Source organism: Leptosomus discolor, chromosome 2 (genome assembly GCF_034619465.1).
Source record: "Leptosomus discolor isolate bLepDis1 chromosome 2, bLepDis1.hap2, whole genome shotgun sequence".
NCBI classification, from domain to species: domain Eukaryota; kingdom Metazoa; phylum Chordata; class Aves; order Leptosomiformes; family Leptosomidae; genus Leptosomus; species Leptosomus discolor.
The window spans coordinates 91,534,033-91,553,856 of record NC_141392.1 but is presented as its reverse complement, the minus strand read 5'-3'; the positions used below and the strand labels follow the sequence as shown (position 1 = coordinate 91,553,856).

The 19,824-nt window shown below is 46.9% G+C and overlaps 1 protein-coding gene across 1 annotated transcript; it reads right to left on the bottom strand.

Moving 5' to 3' along the window:
- Positions 1-10,088: 10,088 nt before the first annotated feature.
- Positions 10,089-13,422, bottom strand: HTR1B (5-hydroxytryptamine receptor 1B). The gene is made up of 2 exons (XM_086461450.1): positions 12,220-13,422; positions 10,089-11,208 (listed from the first exon to the last, which is right to left on the bottom strand). Exon 1 carries the CDS (start codon positions 13,420-13,422, stop codon positions 12,283-12,285), a length of 1,140 nt encoding a protein of 379 aa, XP_086317576.1. The 3' UTR covers positions 10,089-11,208; positions 12,220-12,282.
- Between the last annotated feature and the right edge of the window lie 6,402 nt (positions 13,423-19,824).

The following is a 19,824-nucleotide window of genomic DNA, read 5'->3' as shown; positions in this document are numbered from 1 at the left end:
TAATAACGTTTATTTCCCCAAAGGAAGAATACTGGTATCATTGTCTTCCTTAATGGAAGGGATCTAAGGCACAGAGTCACTCGGGAACACTTAGCAAGTCAAAACCAACCCAGTCATTCTTATGCTCCCTCATTCACTTGATAGTCCCTCTTGAGCAGCACACTGCTACAGAGCCCCAGGGCATCCAAGGCGTGGGGCAGCGCCCATGAGACGGCTTCTGTGGTGGGTGACACGGACTTGATGCTGGGGAGGAGCTGCAAAATACAGCTTGGGTGACCACTGGAGCTAGCAAAGCCTCAGGTGTCCTTGTGAAGGTGAAGAGTGGTAAAACATAGAGAGCAGAATAAAAATTATTTTCCCTGGGGCAGAAGGTCTCAACAGTCATGCTGAGAAATTGCCTTGCACTGAATTTCAGCATTTCAAGGAAAAATTAAATTCATTAAACATCTTTTTATATGCAATGAGGATGGGAAAATGAGCTGTTAAGCTGCTCACAGCGGTCAGACAATAAAAAAGTATTTATCTATTTGTTGTTTCTTTTGATCAAAATATCATGAAATAAATGTCCTGACACTCAAACACATGTCTAGTACTAAACATCAACTGTCCTTCAAATGGCTCCCCATCCTATCTCCGCCAAATGCTGACTCAATGAAGGAAAAAGCATTTTTCTATCCCTTCCTTGGCTGCTCGCTAAGTCCTTTCCCAAATCCCTGTGCCTCTCTCTCTGGAAATGGGAGCTGGTTGTACCTCTTCCCCAGCAGCAGTGGGAGCCATCTCAGGCACCCCTGCTGACCTAAGATGGACTACCATGGCAGAGATCAAGAGAGCAGCCCCCTCAGTCCTACTCCTGCCCCCGCCAGCATTTCATAGGACCCTCCCAGCCTTGTGTGGGGCTGCCTGCCTCTGTGGACCAGATCCTGCACTCCAAAGTGACTGGCTGGCCGAGTAGTCATGTCATCCCCTCTGTGGTGTGTAATGTATACACCAAGTGCAGCTGATTGACATGTATGACTGTGTGACTTTACCCCTGAAAGCCCCAAGATTTGTGGACAGAGAGATGACCGATTTACAACTGTAATATCACTGTCTACGGGCAGCCAGGGGTCTAAAATCATTGCCAAATAGTGATGCTTGGTCACTAATGGAGCACACGCTCCCTCAAAGGGAGTAGTATCCCCTCCACTGCCTCCAGCAGCCTTTTATGCATTACATGAAAGTAAAATTGCAGTAATCTCAGATATTAAAGAAAATCAATACTTGCCAACATGAACTCCGCAACAGTACTGAAAAACTGTACTCCTTTACTGATCTAGTGGATCAGAGAATGTCAAGTTTTGAGCTAAATGAGTCTTTTAGCCCTGAAAGTTTTCCTTGGGACTTAGAAGCACTTGTGTTGATAAATGAAGGTGCCTCAAATAGAGCTACTGCCACATTCAGGCAATCTTTTAGAGAAGATATCACTTTCCTTGCCAGTATCGACACTCCTTTTTGATATTCCTTTCTCATAACTTTCAGTTTCGTAAGTCATTTTTTCAGGAATACATAAGACATTTGGAGAGGGAAGTGCACAAAGCTTGGGTTTGAAAAAGGTGGGTTCGACATCTTCAACTTTTCAAACAACTGAAGAGAACACTTAAATGCACTTTAAAAGCATTAAAAATCTCCACTTTTTTCTTATAAAACTAATTTGCAGCTATACAAACCCCAGTGTTTCTCCTCCGCTTAGGAACAACTGTGTCATTAAATGCAATGAGAAACACTGCATCGTTCTTTCTACTGTCTTTTTAACAATGGGTCTGAATTCTTATCCTTTAAGTAGGAGTACTGTCTCTAGCCAATTCAAGGATTTAATCCACATACATTACTTAAGCAAAAATCTCATAGGTAAAGGAAGTTGAAAGAATGTGAAGAACCTCCTTCTATCAAATGAACTAGTAACCATGCAGGTTGGAAAAAGCCTGGCGGAATTTCTTCAGGATCTTACCCTAAGACTGATTAAAGGAACTCAATTATATCTGCTGACAGAACTCTCTGAATATTTTGTGTACTGTAACTGAAGTGTGAATGAAACCTGTCATTCAGGCAGAAATCAATTCACTATTCCTATAGCAAAATGTAAACCTCCCAGCACTACTAACTCACATTTAATTGAAATAAATACTGCAGTTTAAAAGACTAGTTGGGCAAGAGTATCCTACAGGGTGTTGACATCCAGCTGCTTTCTGTGGAAGCTGAGTTATAGCAGTGCCAATTTATGAACTAGAGAGAAGGTCTGTGATTTAATTAAAGACAGAAGAGATAAAATCCTTCCTTCATAAATGAAAGCTAATACCCTCTAATTGTGTATGGATGAGGAAGAATACAGAGAAGCATGTGTGAGCCTTCTTTCCATATAATACTCTGGAGCCCCCAGTTCTGGGAAATTGCAGGGTGATTATTTTTTTCAAATATTCAGTTCTTCTGCATATGTACAGATCCACTTAATAATCCAGAGCATCAGGAATGGGGCCCTAGATTTTCAAAGCAGTCTACCAGCTCCAGAAACCTCATTCATTGGATGACCACTCTGAAAGACCTAAGGTGGTGTTTCCTTTAAATGCAATTGTTATTGTACCTTTCAGTGCCCATTTTTAGCTGAATCTTAACACTTAATAGAGGAGTCATGGCTGGGAAACTGGCAAAATAGTCAAGGATCTTAATTTTTCTCCACCTAATGCAGAAGCAGGGCAGGATGGACTGGGGAATCAGCATTCCTCAGTACAACTAGAGACAAGAAAAGCATCAGAAATGCTTCCTGGGGATTTTCAGGCACAGTGGAATCAGACTGAGCACTACTGCATTTAGAAAGGTGTTATTTCCTACAATAGTGTTTGAATGCGCTTACTTTCCTTTGCCTTGCTGTTGAGTCGTCCTTGCACGGTACAAGGAGGAAGCCTCAAGCACCATCTCAGCTGTCTTGGTAGCTACAGTGCAGGATTGCTTGTGTCCAAAAGAGGCATCAGGCACACCCTGATAATACTCTTTGCTTTCCTGAATGTTTTCTAGTTCTGTTATATCATTTCTGAGGCAGGTTTGGCCTTCTTGTAGTGTGCAGGACACAGGACATGGGAATTTACAAAGGTGAAACAATGCTGTCTTCTACCTTGTTTTCTATATGCAATCTTTTGACTGCTCTTTTGACTGCAGTTGTTGCCACAGAACAGTGTCCCCAGTACGTCTAAAAAAAGTCTTTTTGTGATGTTGTTGTGCATTTATAGGAGGAATTATTACATTATTTACATTATTATATTACATTGTTTTGCCCTTCTCAGTGTCAGTCACCTTCGCTCACTGATTTTCCAGCCTCTCTAGTGAAAATGTTGAATAGTGTATGCCTCATACACATCTGTGGGACTTGGCTGTTGTCCAAGAGGAGGACAGTGCCTCTCCCCAAAGTTCCTGTGAGGCCCCGAATCACAGAGTTTAGAGATCACTTCTTACTCTTATTCAAAAACAAGGAAGTTATTGGTGTCTTGATTTAGTTGTGTGTAAATACACTGCTTAGAAGTATGTTTAAGTATGTGAGTACATTGCCCAGGCACCCATACTTGTCCAGTGCCTTACTGGCAATCTCATAAGGAACCAATGGTAGCTTCCGCTAAAATTTTAGCCAAAGCACAAGTATATAAATGAAAGAGACAGATTAACTTATCATGATGACTCCTTCAATTAGCTTTTCTATCAGTGTAGAATTCATCGAAGTGCAGAAAGCTTGCACAAAGGCACTTCAGATCTAGCTGTCTGATATGTAAGTTCTAAACTTGGGATATGCAAGATCTAGCTCTGACCTGACACACAAAGACTGTTATTCTTCAACGTCCTGAAACAGAGAATAGCTCTGAAACACTTGTTTGTGAGCTGTTGAAGACTGTTTAGTGGACATCTAAATAAACATGCTTTCCCTATGGTGTCTATATATTCATTCAACATGAAGACTTCACAACAAATTTTTTTATCCTTTTTTTTTATATATTTTAGTAGGTAGTTTCTGACATTCTAATTAGTTCAATCTATATTAGACATTTAGTCTTCTGACATCTGGAACAGTGGCTGCTAACTATGTCCCTTCTCATTTTTTCCTGAAAGAGAAAAAATGTTAGATTACATGTTAAAAAGCTCCTCTGCACTGCTATAAATGAGCACAGAGACAATGGCAGGTGGGGAAGACAAATAACACCCTCCCTTAACTCCTCCCAGACCCATCACAGAGGGGCCAAAGGGCCGTCAAAGACCCATCTCCACATACCCAGAAGAGCACAGGGGCACAACGGCAGGTGGTTCTAGGGGACACAAATTAAGGACTCAGAGGTAGGTACAGTCTGTCTGAGTCCTTCCCAGTTGTCCCAGGGGAGCCTCAGCCCCTGTGTCCAGGCATGAAACCCATCACAATGAGTCAACAGGAGCACCTTTCTGACTGGGCCAGATTACTACCGAAGGGTATGGGATGAACATTATGAGATGCAAGGGAAGAGTATTTGGGGATAGCACAAGATTTAGAGTGGGATGTTTAGTGGGGGAACCAAAGGTGGGCAAAGGGAAGGCTCAAGGTCTTTCGGGGAGGAACAAGCATAAGAACGGATCACATGACAGAGTGAAAAAGGGATTAAAAAGGGCTGGCCCTGTGTAAACAAGGGCTGGTTGGTATGGTTGCTTGGCCATACTCTGTGTCTGATCAGTGCAGTCTGTCATGTCTTCTTATTAAACTCTGTTTCTAACTCGTTTTCCTGGGTGACGTTCTCTATTTTGTGTGCATCTGTGCAGCTGGAGAGCTAAGAGCCAACAAGTGCAGTGGAATCATGGGTGGGAGGGCCTGTGTGTTTGTGGTGCAAAAACTGGAGAGACCAGCACGAATGAGCGCGTGATCACTTGCAAAGATCAAGACAGAGTAGCTGGGGAGTGGGTGAAGTGCCCTGGGAGTCAGGTGTGTGTGTGTGCGCGCGTGCCACTATTGTGGCATCCTTAATGGGTGTATGTGCATGTATCCATGCGTGTACGTGTGCGTATGTATGTGTGTGTGTAATGGTCTGTACCAGCAGCTGGAGCGCGGCTACAGCATTGGGGGCTCATATGTCCAGGTGCAAACAACTGTGGACACTGGGATCCAGTGTCTGAGCCCAGCTGCTCGAGGGATCCACCTTGTACACACATATACATATATACATTCCTACTAGCGGACCTTCATCCTGATTAGCCAGAGAGGTGAGCACAACGAGGCCATTGGTGCTGTTCGTGTTGGTGTGAGCACTGAGTGTGTCTGTCTGTGTTGATCTGTGTGGCTGGCAATGTGTGTATGTGTGTTGCACATGTGTACGCACGTACCTGGGAATACCTGCTCAGCCTCACTACTGGTTGGACCTGCTGCATGGAGCTGTGCAGCCGCACCTCTACCAGGCTACTGGATTTGGCTCCCCTAACACAGTCCTCCCAGCAGCTGGACCCACGGCCACATGGTTCCTGTGTTGGAGACGCACTGAGCCAGGGCCACCCAGTCCCAAGGGAGAGAGAGACCATGGAGCCCCTGGGGAACACCAGTTCCTTCACCATCTCTTACCTATAAACTACTCCTGAAGCTCTTCTCGCCCTTTGCTCTCTGACAGATCCTTTCAATTTTTCTGAACTCAAATAAATGCAGAGTTTTGATATGTTCCTTGTGGGTCAGAGAGACCCATCCCAATATGAGCTTAGCACTGATGCTTTCCTTCTGCAGCCCAAACATCTGACTATTTTGTATGTCTGCACTGGTTTATGGTCCAGCTTATGTCATATCTGACTCCTTCAAATCTACAGCAGATTTTTCTAGGAACCAAGGTCAGAGAAGGACAGCCTTTTCCTGTAGATAGCAAACAGGAACCTTGCTTGCTTTTGCACTAATTCTCTTAAAAGTACTGATCTTAATATTCCTTTTGAAAACAATGTTTCTCACCATTTCAGCGGCTGGATTTTAGAGGACTGGGTCCAAATGAGATTCATGTTCTAAGCACAGTGCACAGCTAGAAAAGAGCACAAAGTAATTGAATTTTGAAGTCTACAGGAAAAAGAGTGAATGAGCTTAGGAAGCGTGTGCCTTAATATAAAAGAAGGTATGAATGTATTAATAAATGTTAATTTGAACATATCTGGGAATATCAAGATTTCTAGAAATGGTATTATGAAACTAATATTAGGACAGTGGGACCCCTGAGGTATCTCGATGGAATGAAACTTTTAATTTAATTTCTACTTCTCTGAATTCTCAAAATATATTTATTATTCTACCCTAAACATGTTCCTGAAATCTAATGTAACCTCATAAATGCTTAAATTTTCTGATCCTGTATTTTCCTGTTATTTTACTTTTTCCCTTAGTTCCATATAAGGAAAGAAATGCCAAAAAGGGATTATTTTACATAATCATCCCCTGTTCCTGTCTTTCATATTTTTCTACGACCATTCAGCCTAAAAGACAGAACATATGATTACTCAGTGAAAGGCCTGCAGCCACGAACTCTGTTTTGTAGTCTTCAAAGTATCAGATGTATAGACAATAAAAAAGTCTTGTTCCTTTATAAGGATGACTGCAAGGAGTTTGATCTCTGAGAAGAACAGCAGAGATTTTCTTTCTCCAGCTCTTGAAAATGACTCAGTAAGAGATTTTGATCTCTATATTGTAAATTTGATATCCTGTGGATCTCCTCTTCACCTCACCTACTGAGTTGCCCGTTATATTACATCTTTCAAGCTTAATATGTGATTGATTAAAAAGCTTCATTTTCTGCTTCCTTTTCTATATGATCATTCTGGGCTTAAATGTTTCATGCTTGTTATTATCATCAGCCAGACTCACTGCTGTAGGAGAGTTCACTTAATCTGGGCCTGTGTTTTTGTTTCGGTACTAACTGTTGCAATATGTAAAAAACCTCTTAATACGAACCACAAACCTTTCTGTCCTGATATAGACAGGTTTTCAAGGACCTATCTCAAATACCTGTGGTTCCCCTAAAGGCAAAAATGTTCCCGACACAGGAAAAGAAGCTAGCAATCTACTTTACTGAATAAACACACACCTGTAGTTTTCCTATGTATCTCTGGGTATGGTTCTTCTCTCTGAAACGGTTTGCTCACCTGTCTGCTGGGGTCCTGAGACAGAGTAGTAACCCTGGATTTTTTTCCTCACACCGAGGTCAAGTCTTGGAGATTTTGGACTACTTCCTTGCCCTCTTTCTTTGCTACAGGTTCTCTTTGGTGGAGAAATCTGTTCTTCAATCTCTGCTACATTTCAATTTGAATGGGATTTCACCATTTGAATACAGAATTGCCCTCAGCCAAGCTGCTCAGTCTAATTTGCTGCTGCAGATCACAACACTTGTTCTCCAATTCTCCAATGTTACTAATTACTTGGGTTTTTTTCACTTTATTCCCTGAAAGAATAGCTTTAACTGATCTGGATTTTCTGGTAAAAGTGCTTACTTCTGACAATATCCAGTCCTTTCTGACCAAGAGAGCATGGGAGCAGTAACTACGAATCAGAAAGCCATGGCAGTGCTCTGCTAATGGAAGGCACATTGGCTTTTTGCAGGCAGGGGCAGAGGAGGGTGGAAATCGGCTGCTCCAAATAGAGTATTAACTGTTATTCCTGCTCTACATGGCCCTGCTGGAGGCTGAAGGCCAGGCCAGCTTCCTCAAACGCTGTGGCAGTGAATATGGTATAAATGTCCAGAGAATTAGTCGAAATCCCTTTTGTCCCACGGAGCCTTAGCACACTAGTCAAGGCATTTTCTTTTCCTTAGGCATGCAGAAGAGGCAGACTTTGTAGGCTGCTACATGGCTGTATGAAGGTTCATCGCAAGGGATTTCTCCTCTCAGTTTCTATATTATGCATCTGTGCTTTATTAATTGGGAGAGTGAGAAACGCCTCTTAAGAAAAATTGAGGAATACTAGGAACATAGCGCAGCTATGGGGCTGCAAACCTCTGCTCCCACAACTGCAGCTACTCTTGAACAGTCATGTCTCACAGCGCTTGCAGTCAGAAACTCTACAATATGCATATCCCTTACCATGGAATGTGGGAAGCATGAGTTCTGCAAACGTGTGATCAACTTCAAACCTCCGTGCTCAGCAGAGATTTGTCTCAACAACATCTTTTGGCAATGTTTGAACCCAATGCAACAAATAAATAGATAAAAGGAAGGCACACTGCTTCTGTAATGGAAGACTGAAACAGCATGGGCTTAAGCACCTTTGGTGTTTACCTGCAGGGTCATGAAGAGGTTCCCATGACAAAGTAATACCAAGAGGGAGGATCCTCTGAGCCCCTTCCATGGGAGTACAGATACAGAGTGGACAGAAAGGACAGCCTCTCCTACTGAAAATTTCAGATGCTCCATCCTTCCAGAGGCAGAGCAGGACCAGGAACAGCAAAGGAATGGAGAGGCAGGAGGGCAACATCCTCAGACCTCTCCAGAGAGAGTCAAAACTCTACTGACACATCCCCAAACCCCAACATCTTTTAAAACCTAGGTTCAACCAGGACACACTGCCAGTCACAAAGAAGTGAAGCTCACATGGGCCACCCTTCCTGTCCTAAAACACACTACGTGAATCTTGGAATGTGTTTTACATATTTATATCTTCCAGGATGAGTGATGTTTGCCCTACATTTCTTCTCTTTCACTGTGAACAGATGCGTGTCCTCACTCTACCTATCTCCCTGCGAGAATGGTTTTCTGAACTAGATGCTGCTGCTCAGGTAGCACAAGGCCTTTAACTAGCAGGTCTCTCAGCAGGGCTCCAGTTGGTTTCTTCTCCTCTGGCCCTAAGTCACTCAGCGCAGCTTTCACACTGTTTGTCTTCCCAACAGCGAGCGCGGTTATCTGAAATCTTGCTTGTGCAGAAAGTTCAGAGCCTCGGCATAAACTTGGAAGGATAACTTCTTGATGAATTAGCTTCTCAGCAAAATCCTCTCATCACAACAGGGAGCCAGGCATATTTGCTGCCAGTTTCTGAAGATGAAGGTATACCCCAGCAGTGTGAGGACCAGGAAAGTCCAACGTAAACTTCACGCTCTCCAAGTCACATAACTTTGTAAAACTGACAGAAGACTCAACTCTCTGTGGAAGTGCTGAAAATATTAATTTTACAGTCTCATCTTCCATTTTTTAATCACTAAACCTAGTGATTTCACTGATAATTTGGGATAAAATTAATTCTACAAGAATGGAAAATGACAAGAATAGGTTAAGCATTGTTTGATGCTATCTTCCCTGCTATTTTCACCCCATGTATGCAAAAACCCTAAATTTAAAAGGAATATAAGCACTTCAATCAAATAAGACAGTATTTTAGAACATTCCTCTGGTCACATTTGTCCTTAATAATTTAAGCAAGTACTTTTTAGAAGCATAGTATAATAGTTATCTTTTTTAGAGGTATGTAATTTTGAGGCAAGTATTCTGGATTTCATCAAATTACAGAAAATGTTTATTTCCCACTACTTTAATTTGCAACTTGCAGACTTCTTTCCTGACCATGAGCGCATCTTCCTCTTTACAGTTAATGGATGTTTCAGAGGCACAGAGGGTCAGGTTCTTTCTTTACTATTCAATTAAGTAAATAAATCCTTATTACTTGAATGACTCTCTGAAGAATAACAGGTAGATAAATCATGTAAGACTTTATCGTGTAAGACTTGTCCAGTCTTTATAACAGCCCCCATCTAGAATACACACATACAGTTTTAAAAGAACATTGATTACAGTATCCACCAAGTGCTCAAATAAGTTTTGTTCGCTTTTAATGGAGTAGGAAAAATATTTGTAAAAAAACACCTAAAAATGTAATATGAGGTTTTATGAAAATAGTAAGAATTATACCTAACAGTAGGGGTTAGGATGAAAGCAAAGCTGCCTGTTAAAAACCTGACCACTGATCGAAGCTTGCAATTTCAGCCTTTATCAATTGCTTTCTTGAATGACTCATCAAATCAGCATTACCTAAAAAGTCAATACTGAGAAACCAGGTAAACCAATAAATACTCTTTGCAGTCACACAATTGCTACCACTCTGAGAACACAGTAAAGCGTTTTATTGTTTATACTCATTTTCATTTACACATAGGAGGAACAATCAATGCAGTTCTATCACAGCAGGTGGACCATATCCTGAAACTTTAACTTTGACTGCTGAATATGCATAGACCTGTCTTAAGGTCTGATCGGAAAAGAAAAGAAAGAAAAAGAAAAGAAATAGGGGGGAAGTAGGGAGCAGAGTAATTTCACTAACATCAGTTAATTCATGATTCATGGGTATTTATTTTGCAGGTGATACAGCTCTTCTGAAAGAGCAAACTGCTTCACTTCTTTACAAAATACACTAAATAATGTAATTACTTAGAGAATTCTAAATTTCGCAGTGGTTCATGCGGTAAGGGTGTGCAACTGACACAAAATGGAAAACATGGTTACAACATTAAACTGCTACTACTATTCCCAGCTGGATTATGTAAAAGGTCATTGGACTTCTTGATTTCTGCTCTTGAGTTATGGAGTAGAAGCAAGAAGTATTTACTTTCTAAAGTCAACTATGAGGACAGACTATAGATATGCAGTGCAGTTGAACAGGTCTACAACTCTTGTTTCTACAGCATTTGTATTTGCCATTGTTTTGAAATACAAATACAACTTTTGCACACTGTCACTTCTCACACATGTTCAGCTGAAGGAGTCATTTATAGAATTTTCTGCGATACTCCTATTTCAAATGCTGCTTTTTTCTCCTCTTGGCCTCATAAATGAAGGGAGCAACTCTTTCCACTGAAAGAAAGAAATTACAGGTGTGCAGAAGTACAACTATGCTACCAACACAGACAGAGACAACTGTGCTCTTGTGCACACCCTTACAACCGGCCGGAGAACAAATTAAGAAGTTAAGCCTGCAAAATAAATGGAGTTTACTCTCAAAGTTTTTCTTCAGTCCAGTTGAATTATAGACCTTGATTCGAGGCTGCCCTCTTTTTTTTGCAACTGATCTGCGTGACTATTGGAACAGCATCTCTGCCAGAGTCATTACACTGAAACGCAGAGCTGAGCAGTTTGGTGGCAGTATGTATTGACGTTTTTGCAGCATCATGAGTCTGGCAACTGGGCTTGGGGAAGTTTCAAGCAGTGGGTCTTTACAATAGCAACTTGATTCTGCAGACAAAAAGCAAAAGATTGGCAGAATTATTAAAGTATCACAATAAAGGCAAGTATGTATTCTGCAGAACGTGGCGCTGAGTTTAGCTATCAGCTGGCAGCCACTTTTGTCCGAGGCACAGAAAGGCACCGCTTTGCCGCGCGTTGAGAGAAACACAAAGGTGTCGAGTCTTTCCCGGTGGCTGAAAGGCAGCTTTCCTCGCAGGATGCCTCCTCCCAGCCGGCTCCGCTCCCAGCAGGAGCAGCCAGAGCTGTATGGAGGCCAGAAAGTAGGCTGAACTTTACAAGCAGCCTTAATCTGGGACCTGTCCTTCCTTCCTTCCTTTCCAAAGAGCGGAAACAAAACCCAACCCAACCCGTCCCTGGCACGGCGGCTGCATCCGACTCCCTGCCAAGGGGGGCTGCATCCCCGCCTGCCCGGCGGTGCTTCCAGCTGCTGGCGGGGGCCGGGAAGCGGCGAAGGGGGGTGGGGGGGCTGCCCGGCCCTGTCCTGCCCCCCCCCCCCCCCCCCGCGGAACTCGCCGGCTGGGATGGAAAGCAAGTGCCGTTTAGCGCTAATTGCTCTCAACACGGGCATTAGCATACGAAATGCCGGCAGATTAGTTTAATCGGTGGAATAAAAAGCAGATTGCCGTGAGTCACTTCCAAGCGAGCTGGGGGGGGGGGGGACGACGGGACACGACACACGGGACGACGACACACGGCTGGGAACACGGACGACACACACACACAGAGTGAAATGTCAGGAGCGTGCAGCATCGCCGCTCTTCGCCGCCGCTCGCAAAGGAGCTGAACACCAGCCAGGGCAGTGCCGGCTCGGCACGGCTTGCCCCCACCCCTCCGAGCGGGCTAGAAAACAGTCGGTCCTGCCCGAGACGGGATGGAAAAAGCTATTTGTAGGGTCGCACCTGCTCCCCTCCATTCCCGATCGCCCACCTCCCCCCGCGCCCCCCCCCCGCCATCCCGTCCCGAGCATCGCTGCCGGCCGCGGCGGGGGCGCGCACCTACCTGTGGCGTCGGGCACGGGCGTGCATGGGGGCAGCCCCGGAGAACACATCGCATTCAAAATTTTCAGCTTGTGCATCGGAAACGTATGAGTTTGTGGAAAGCTTGTTTGAAGTCTTCGTTAGACATAGTATAGATGATGGGGTTGATGAGGGAGTTGAGATATCCAAGCCACGTGAAAAAGTCAAAGATGGCCATGTGGAACCAGCAAGCGTCCTTGCAAATAGGCAACACCAGGCTGATGATGAAAAAGGGCAGCCAACAGACGATGAAGGCTCCTAAAATAATCCCTAAAGTCTTTGTCGCTTTCCGCTCTCTAGCGGCCGTGAGCTTCTTTTTCTCTAGCAGGGCATCCGAGACCTTCACCTTCACCTGGTTCATGTACACGGGGGAGCCCGTTTCGCTGGATCCCTCGGGGGCCTTGGAGTTTATGGACGTGACAGAGGAGGACGACCCCGGGGAGTCTGTGATTAACTGAGCCCGCGTTAGTCTTTTACCTGCTTTCTTTGGCGTCTGCTTCAAAATCCGCGATCTGGCTTCCACGTAGATCCTCCCGTAGAGGGCTATCAGCAGCAGCGTGGGGAAGTAAAAGGCTCCCACCGTGGAGTACACGGTGTAGAGGACGTGGTCCGTGTTCACCACACAGTGAGAAACTTCCTCGGCCTTCGCCTGCCGCCAAAACAAAGGGGGCATGGAGATGCAGATGGAGAAGACCCATACCAGAGCGATCATGCCCGCTGCCCGCTTGGGAGTCCGTTTCGTGGAGTACTCGACGGCGTCGGTGATCGCCCAGTACCGGTCCAGGGCGATGACACAGAGGTGCAGGATGGACGCCGTGCAACAGGTGATGTCCGAGGAAAGCCAGATATCGCAGACGATCTGGCCCAGCGTCCACTTGCCGGTCACAGTGTACATGGTGCTGATGGGCATGACGAGGATGGAGACGAGGAGGTCGGTGACGGCCAGAGAGGCGATGAGATAGTTGGCCGGCGTGTGGAGTTTCCTCGTCTGGTAGACCGTGGCGATGACAAAGGCGTTGGAGAGCACCGTGGCCAGGGTGACGAGCGCCAGGACGACGGCGAGTACGATCTTGCCGGAGAGGGGGGTGGCATCTTGGTAGATCCCTTCCTCGGCGCTGCAGTTTCGGCTGTGGTAAGAGTCGTTGGCGGGGAGCAGCGGCGCCTGGCAGGGGCCGGCCGGCTCCATCCCTCCGCGGCCGCCGCCCCCGCGGACGGCGGGGCTCGGCGCGGCGCGGCGGGGCCGCTACCCCGGCAGGACCCCGTCGGCGCCGGGGGAGGGCTGCAGCATCCCCGCGCCGGCACCACCTCCCGCCTGCCCGCCCTTCCGGGAGCACCGAGCGGGCTCCGCCGAGCCTCACTCGTCGCGGGCGACGGAGCAGGGTAAACCGGGGGCCAGGCGTGCCCGCTCGCCCCGCCAGCTCATTGCCCCGCCGCCTCCCCGCGGAGCGCGGCGAGCCCCGAGCATGGGGCTCCCGCCCCGGCCGCCCCTAGGCGCAGCCCCGCCGCCCGCGGCTCCGCACCGCGTCTCGACGGGCGCAGCGGCAGCGGCGGCGCCGCATGCCCGCGGGCGGCGGCCTCGCCCCCCGGGCTGCGGGCGCGACGGCGGGGGCTGCGAGGGCAGCGGAGCCGCCCCGCCGGGCCCTGCCTTCACACGCAGCCCGCCGCAGCAAGTTTGCAGCCGCCGCCGCGGGTGCGGGAGGAGCAGGAGGAGGAGGAGGAAGAGGAGGGTCCGCGGGAGGCAGGTGGGGAGACCACCTCCCATGGCGCCCCACCGCCGGCCATGCTGTCGGGGCCCGGCCTCGGCCCAGCGCCGGCAGCCGCGGGCAGGGGCCGGTGTGAAGGAGCGGCGAGCAGCCGCCTCCCCTTATATAGCAGGCGGCGCGGCGCGGCTCCGCCAGCACCGAGCAACCGGTGCCGCTCCCGGGCGGGCTGCCCGCCTGCCCGTGGAGGAGGAGCCGCCGCCTCGCTCGGCCCTCCCTCCCGCACCCACCAGCCGTCCGACGGGGGGGGGCCCGGCCCGCCCTGGCCCCGCGCACCGCCCTCCCTCCGCCCCTGCCCCCGCAGGCGTCGGGAGGAGCCGGGTCTCGACCCCCGCCCACAGCCCCACCGCAGCGCGGAGGGGGAGCAGCCCCCCCCCCCCCCCCCCCCCCCCGTTCTCCGCAGCCCGACGCGGGGTACCACGGCGCTGGGGAATGCGGTCCCCCCTGGGTCCTTCGCCCGGCCCCAGCCCTTCTTGCACCGTGCCCGCTACGCCGCCGGGCTGGGCGATGCCTGGCTGCCCGCGGAGCCCGCTGGCGGCGGCGGGGCGGGTGGGGGTGGCCGCCCGCCGCCCCGTCGCACGCCGGCGTTGCAGGTGCCGCTCGGTGCCGGAGCTGGGCGTGCGGGTGAGGGCAGGGGTGAGCAGGACGGTGGGGGACAGGGGCGCAGCCGAAACGGGCCAGCAGCTCGGGTCCGCCCGCCCTGCCCGGCGGGCAAGGAGCTGTGCACGGCGGCGCGGCGGGTCCCGCTGCTGCGGGGGCTGCACGTCCCAGCGGATCACATCACCAGCTTTACACTTAAACTTTTAGCAACCCAGCGCCTCCTGGGCTCAGGCTTTCTTACCTTTTTTTTTTTTTTTTTTTTTTTTCCTCTTGTCTGGTGTGCTTGGAAACGCACATCCGTGGTTGAACAGCCCTGACGGGCGCTGCAGGATCCTTCAGTGCTCGGGAGGCGGGGGCAGGAGGTGCACCGGGAGCACACATTTGTCCAGGTCTCGCAGCTCCTGCCGGCGTTTGTTCTCCGCTGCCGCGGGGAAGTTTTGCACACAAAGGGAAGTGCGAGCTTGCTTTTTCCTGGGTCAGGCTAATTCCAAGCTTAGTGAAATGTCTGGGCTCCAGCACTCGAGTATATCTCCCAAAGATGCCACGACAAACCCAGTAAAGAGCAGGCAAGTGTTTAAATCTGCAGGCATGTTTGTGCACACCTGAGTGCGCTGCTACCTGCCTAAGCTCCCCGCAAACTCTCAGTGCTCTCCTCTTGGGTATCTCTTCCTGGCTGGTTTCCGTGTGCCCCTGCCCTTCCTGGGCCATGCTCAGCACCACGCAGGGACAGGCACTGCATTGTTCTGCCTGGGACATGGAGCTTATGGGCAGGGTGAGAAACCTCAGCACCCTGTTGGTCATCCTTGAGCAAGAGGGCTGGTGCACCTGAGAGGATGGAGATCAAGGAAGGACACAGCAAGAGGAGGCTGGAGAGGATCCCTCATGGCCCAGAGAGGTGAGGAAACTACGAAGAGAAGCACTGAACTGAGGGAGAGCCAGGGCTGCACAGCAGTGTGGGCAAGTCAGAGCCTTGCAGGAACAACCGTTTCCCTCCCTATTTCAGTACTGGGCAAGGTGCCCTGATCTCGGGATGCACTAAACACCCACAGGTCCCCTGAGATCAAAAAAGCAGTGAAAGTTTTTGAGATATCATAAAATCAATCCCAAATCTGCTCTTCAGTTAGGCTCTCTCAGGAAGTGAGGCAGGGAGAGGATTGCTTTGGATTAAGTGAACTGTGGTAGTCAAGGTTTGACTACTTCCACCAAACTGATAGGAAGATGAAATGTCAGTAAGCCTTTCTGTTTTCCCAAGAGGGCTTGGGATACTGTTCAGTCTGTTTCCATGTTTTTATTTTGTGGTGCATCCTCGTGCTCAGTGGAGCCTGGTAATTGGTTGGAGCCTCTAGGCTTTGCTGCATTAAAAATAATAATATAGCGCTATCTACATCCTTCTGATCTCTTCGGTGGGCAGAGATTTTATAATCCTGGTTTCTACTACAGCGTGATATTGCCTCCACTTCTGCTCGACATCTCTGCCTTAATTTAGTTGTGCTTAAGGGGCCCTCAAGCCTCCATAGCTCAACATTCTTCCCAAGTAGGGCTATGTATCTGAGACTGATTTAAGTTTAAAACACCAATAATAACAAGAAGAAAACCTAGTCCTTAATTCAGTTTTGGAACAGCTTTCCTCTCATGGAAAGGCTCTTCTGATAAAATTATAGAGCCTCCAAGGGTAATGTTCTAGCCCTAGCTGCTGCCATCAGCCATGTCGTGTAATGCAGACAAGTACTATGTGAATGTGCGATGAGTTCTGGCCACCCTAGTAATGTCACTGTTTACCCTCATTATAAAATGTTTGTGTTGCTGTGCACAGCTTTTGTTGTTGCCCTTCTCCATTAACTCTGGGTTATTATTCATCAGTAATCATCATTCATTGCTTCCCTCTTTGTCTTGGCAAGAAGATGCTCTTCTCCTCCCTTGTTTGTTTTCTTCTGTTGTGCTTACTTGTTTCTTACTCAGTTATGTAGTACTGCTGCCAGTGGTCAGGAAAACATTCACCCAGGGCATGCCAAGTCTACCTGTGATGATTTCACTTGACTTCGCACAAGGATCACCTGGTCCTCCTGGGCAGGTTCAGTAACCATTCCCCATGCCATGCATCTCTCTGGGACTTCAGTCTTGGTTAAGACTAGCTGCAGCAAGAAAGCAAAGCCAGTGTCCTAATAGCACTCCATGTCAAGGACCTGTTGCTGTGCATCACTGCTGGTGGGGCGTGCAGAAGACGTGTTCCCACCCAGGCACTGGAACTGCTGCTCTCTTTATGCTGTGCCTGCTTGTTCCCAGGATTTGTGTCAGAGCAAGAAGTGCTCAGGTTTTAAAAAATTACTCTTTTTCCCACCCAGGCTGCACATAGTCCTGTGCCACAGCTGGGCTCCCATGGACAAAAGCTTGATGAAAGCAGGAACCAGGTTCTACCTAGATCATCAGTAAGTAATGGAGTCTTGGAGTGGCAGTCAGAAACATATTGTGAATCATATGTATTATCACATGAACAATCATATCTCACTGCTGTGCTGTCACCCTGAAGCTTGCATTTCATTGTTTACCTTCCCCTCTCCTAACTGGATCTGAAAAGATGCTTATGGCAAGAGATCCTATTTCCTGAAGCTTTTGGCTTCTGTGCAGAGGCAGGCATAAAATTAATTTCTTTCTGCTGGCGCAAGACTTAATATTTCTTATATCCAGATTTTGATGTACTGAAATACCCAAATATAGAAACTGCAATGAAAACTGAGCCTATTGCTGGTTTATTGCATCACAAACTGCCCATGTATGGCATAAATGTCATCAATGACTTATAAATAAATTAGAGGGAGAAGGCAGACACATAGAAACAAATCTAAGTACCAGAAAGGGAAAGTCCTCATCTTACAGTCAGATCTGTCCTGGCCACAGATAATGTTGTGTGGGTTTTGAATCTTTTAGGCATATTTGAACACAGAGCTCAGTGCGCAATATAAACTTCACCTCTGCCCTTGACTCAGGTGGCAAGTTGCATGTAATGCCATCTGTAGCCTCCTGCACTATGATGAGATTCATCCTCATATTTTAAATAATGAAATTCTGAGTCCTTCTGTTAGCAAAGATAACCTTCACTATGTAAATCAACGCAGTGGTATTTTGTTGAGTTTGCCAACAGACAAATAACGCTAATGTATGTGTGAAGTTTCTCAATGTTAACTTTGAAATATAGTTGAGGCCATTTAAATGCCAACACTTTTAAGTCACTAGTCAAAATAAAAACACTCAGCTTGAGTTACTGAAATTTAATTATAAGGAACAGCTGGGCCTGGTTTTGATTTTGACTCTAAGGACCCAGAAAAAGAAACAAGCACATGGGCTCAATAGGCACACATATACACCAAGTTTCTTGACTCAAGGGAATAAAGCTAGATCAAGTTATCTCCTTATTCTTCATACTGGTCACTGAAAAACTCATTCAGATACCCTTCGAAGAGTATTCAGTTACTGTTTAAGTAGGCAACTGAGTTCAAGCAAAAAGAAACTCCAGCTCTCCCTTACGCTGTCTCTACCATTTTGTCTCCAGACACTGCAACAATCCTGACACATTTCAGTTCATGGAGGCAGCAGTTGGGGTTGGTGACTGTTCCTAATTCATCTGCAAGGGGTTTGCTTTTTAATGATGTTCCTGGAGATGCTCCACAGGAAACCACTACAATCCTGCCCCATCTCCTCTCCTTCGATGCTGCCCATTATTCTCCTGCTTCATTACAAAGCTGAAGAAAAAACGGCTTGTGTGAAAAGGGCTGTTGCCTCCTTGTTGTTGTGGTTTCCATTTGAGGCTGCTGGAGCCTCTAATTCACACTAAAATCTGTGCAAATGCCTGTTTACTGCCAGAGGGTCTGGCTGAACAAACACCCCTACAGTTCAGGCTGTCTCCAGTTGTACCTATGAAGGGGTTTTAACCCACTGGCATTTGTCTGTGATGAGATCCATTGGGGAATGTACTGTAGGAAACAGCTGTGACAGTACAACGTAAAGGTACAGCTGTCTACCAGGACTGAAAGTCAGTGGCATAACCTTTAAATCCTGCCTGTTGCATAAGGAAAAAAAAAAAAAGGAGCACCTGCTCAGCATGAAGGCAAAGGTTCCTGCGTTTAGACTCTGTAGGGAGTCAGATGAGAAAAAATCTCATGTTCTGTGTTCAGACCTTGCAGAAGAGAAATCCTTTCAGATATGGACCTATATCAGGTTTAAAGCTTTGGCCCACTTCAGTATGTTCAAAACTTTCTGCTTTAGGGGATGAAATCTGTAAGGGTTTCCTTTCAGGACCCAGAGTTGATTTCAAACGGGTTCCAAATATCAAGTTTTCTGACATGAAACATTTAATTCTGTGTTAAAAAAAAAAAAAAAGTGCACACATTTTAAAGCAACAAGCTACTAATGCAGAAAGCTTGATGGAAACTTGTGCAATGCAGTGAATCACAGTAAAGTAAGATAGCTGAAAACTAAGAATCAAACCTTTTCCTTGTGAAATCAACATGTCAACATTGATTTAAAGGGAGCTACAAAGATTTCTTCCTACTAAAGATCTGGTTCTTCTGCACAGCCAATTAATATTTGTTTAGGAAAGAAGTTAACATATGCTAAGCCCACTGCCACTATTTATAAGCATGCTCTAGTCTTCTTTGTTCCCAGAGGTAATCAGAAGCAAGGAGCTTTTGCTGGCTTGCAGATTTGGGCTGCTAATTTAATAAAATGCATTATCCATTAATTTCAGTCCTTTTAGGATGTCACTGTTTACTACTTGACAGTTTCTTCTGCAGTATGAGACTTAATTGCAAAATTTAGTTGTCTGTTCTGCTTAGCAAGAGGTTTAGAGAGAGATGCTTACAACATGCTGAAATTCAGGAAAGGAAAACATTTTGAAGGCCACAAAGATCTTGTAGGCCTACTTTCATCAGCATAGTAGGGCAGCAAGACTAAAGCGGTAGTGAATGGCTATGGCAACATCCAAGCGCCAGAGATTTGCAAAGTCAGGAGGCCCTTTGAGGGATTTGGGATATGTGCAGTTACTCTCAGCAGCACTTTGCAAGATAGTGCACAGCTGAAGATCTCATTCTGGTGATGAGAGTTTCTGTAAACCAATTAAATTCAACATAATCTGGCCTTGGAGTGAGGCTGTTATGAAACTGTTGGTCTAGATGCTGCAAAGTGTGAATCTACTCTACCAAAGTATAATCGAGCCAGCAAAGGCCATCAGTATC

What these genes read in the sequence shown, in the direction of transcription:
- HTR1B (XM_086461450.1), bottom strand. Translation starts at nt 13,422, where the DNA reads ATGGAGCCGGCCGGCCCCTGCCAGGCGCCGCTGCTCCCCGCCAACGAC.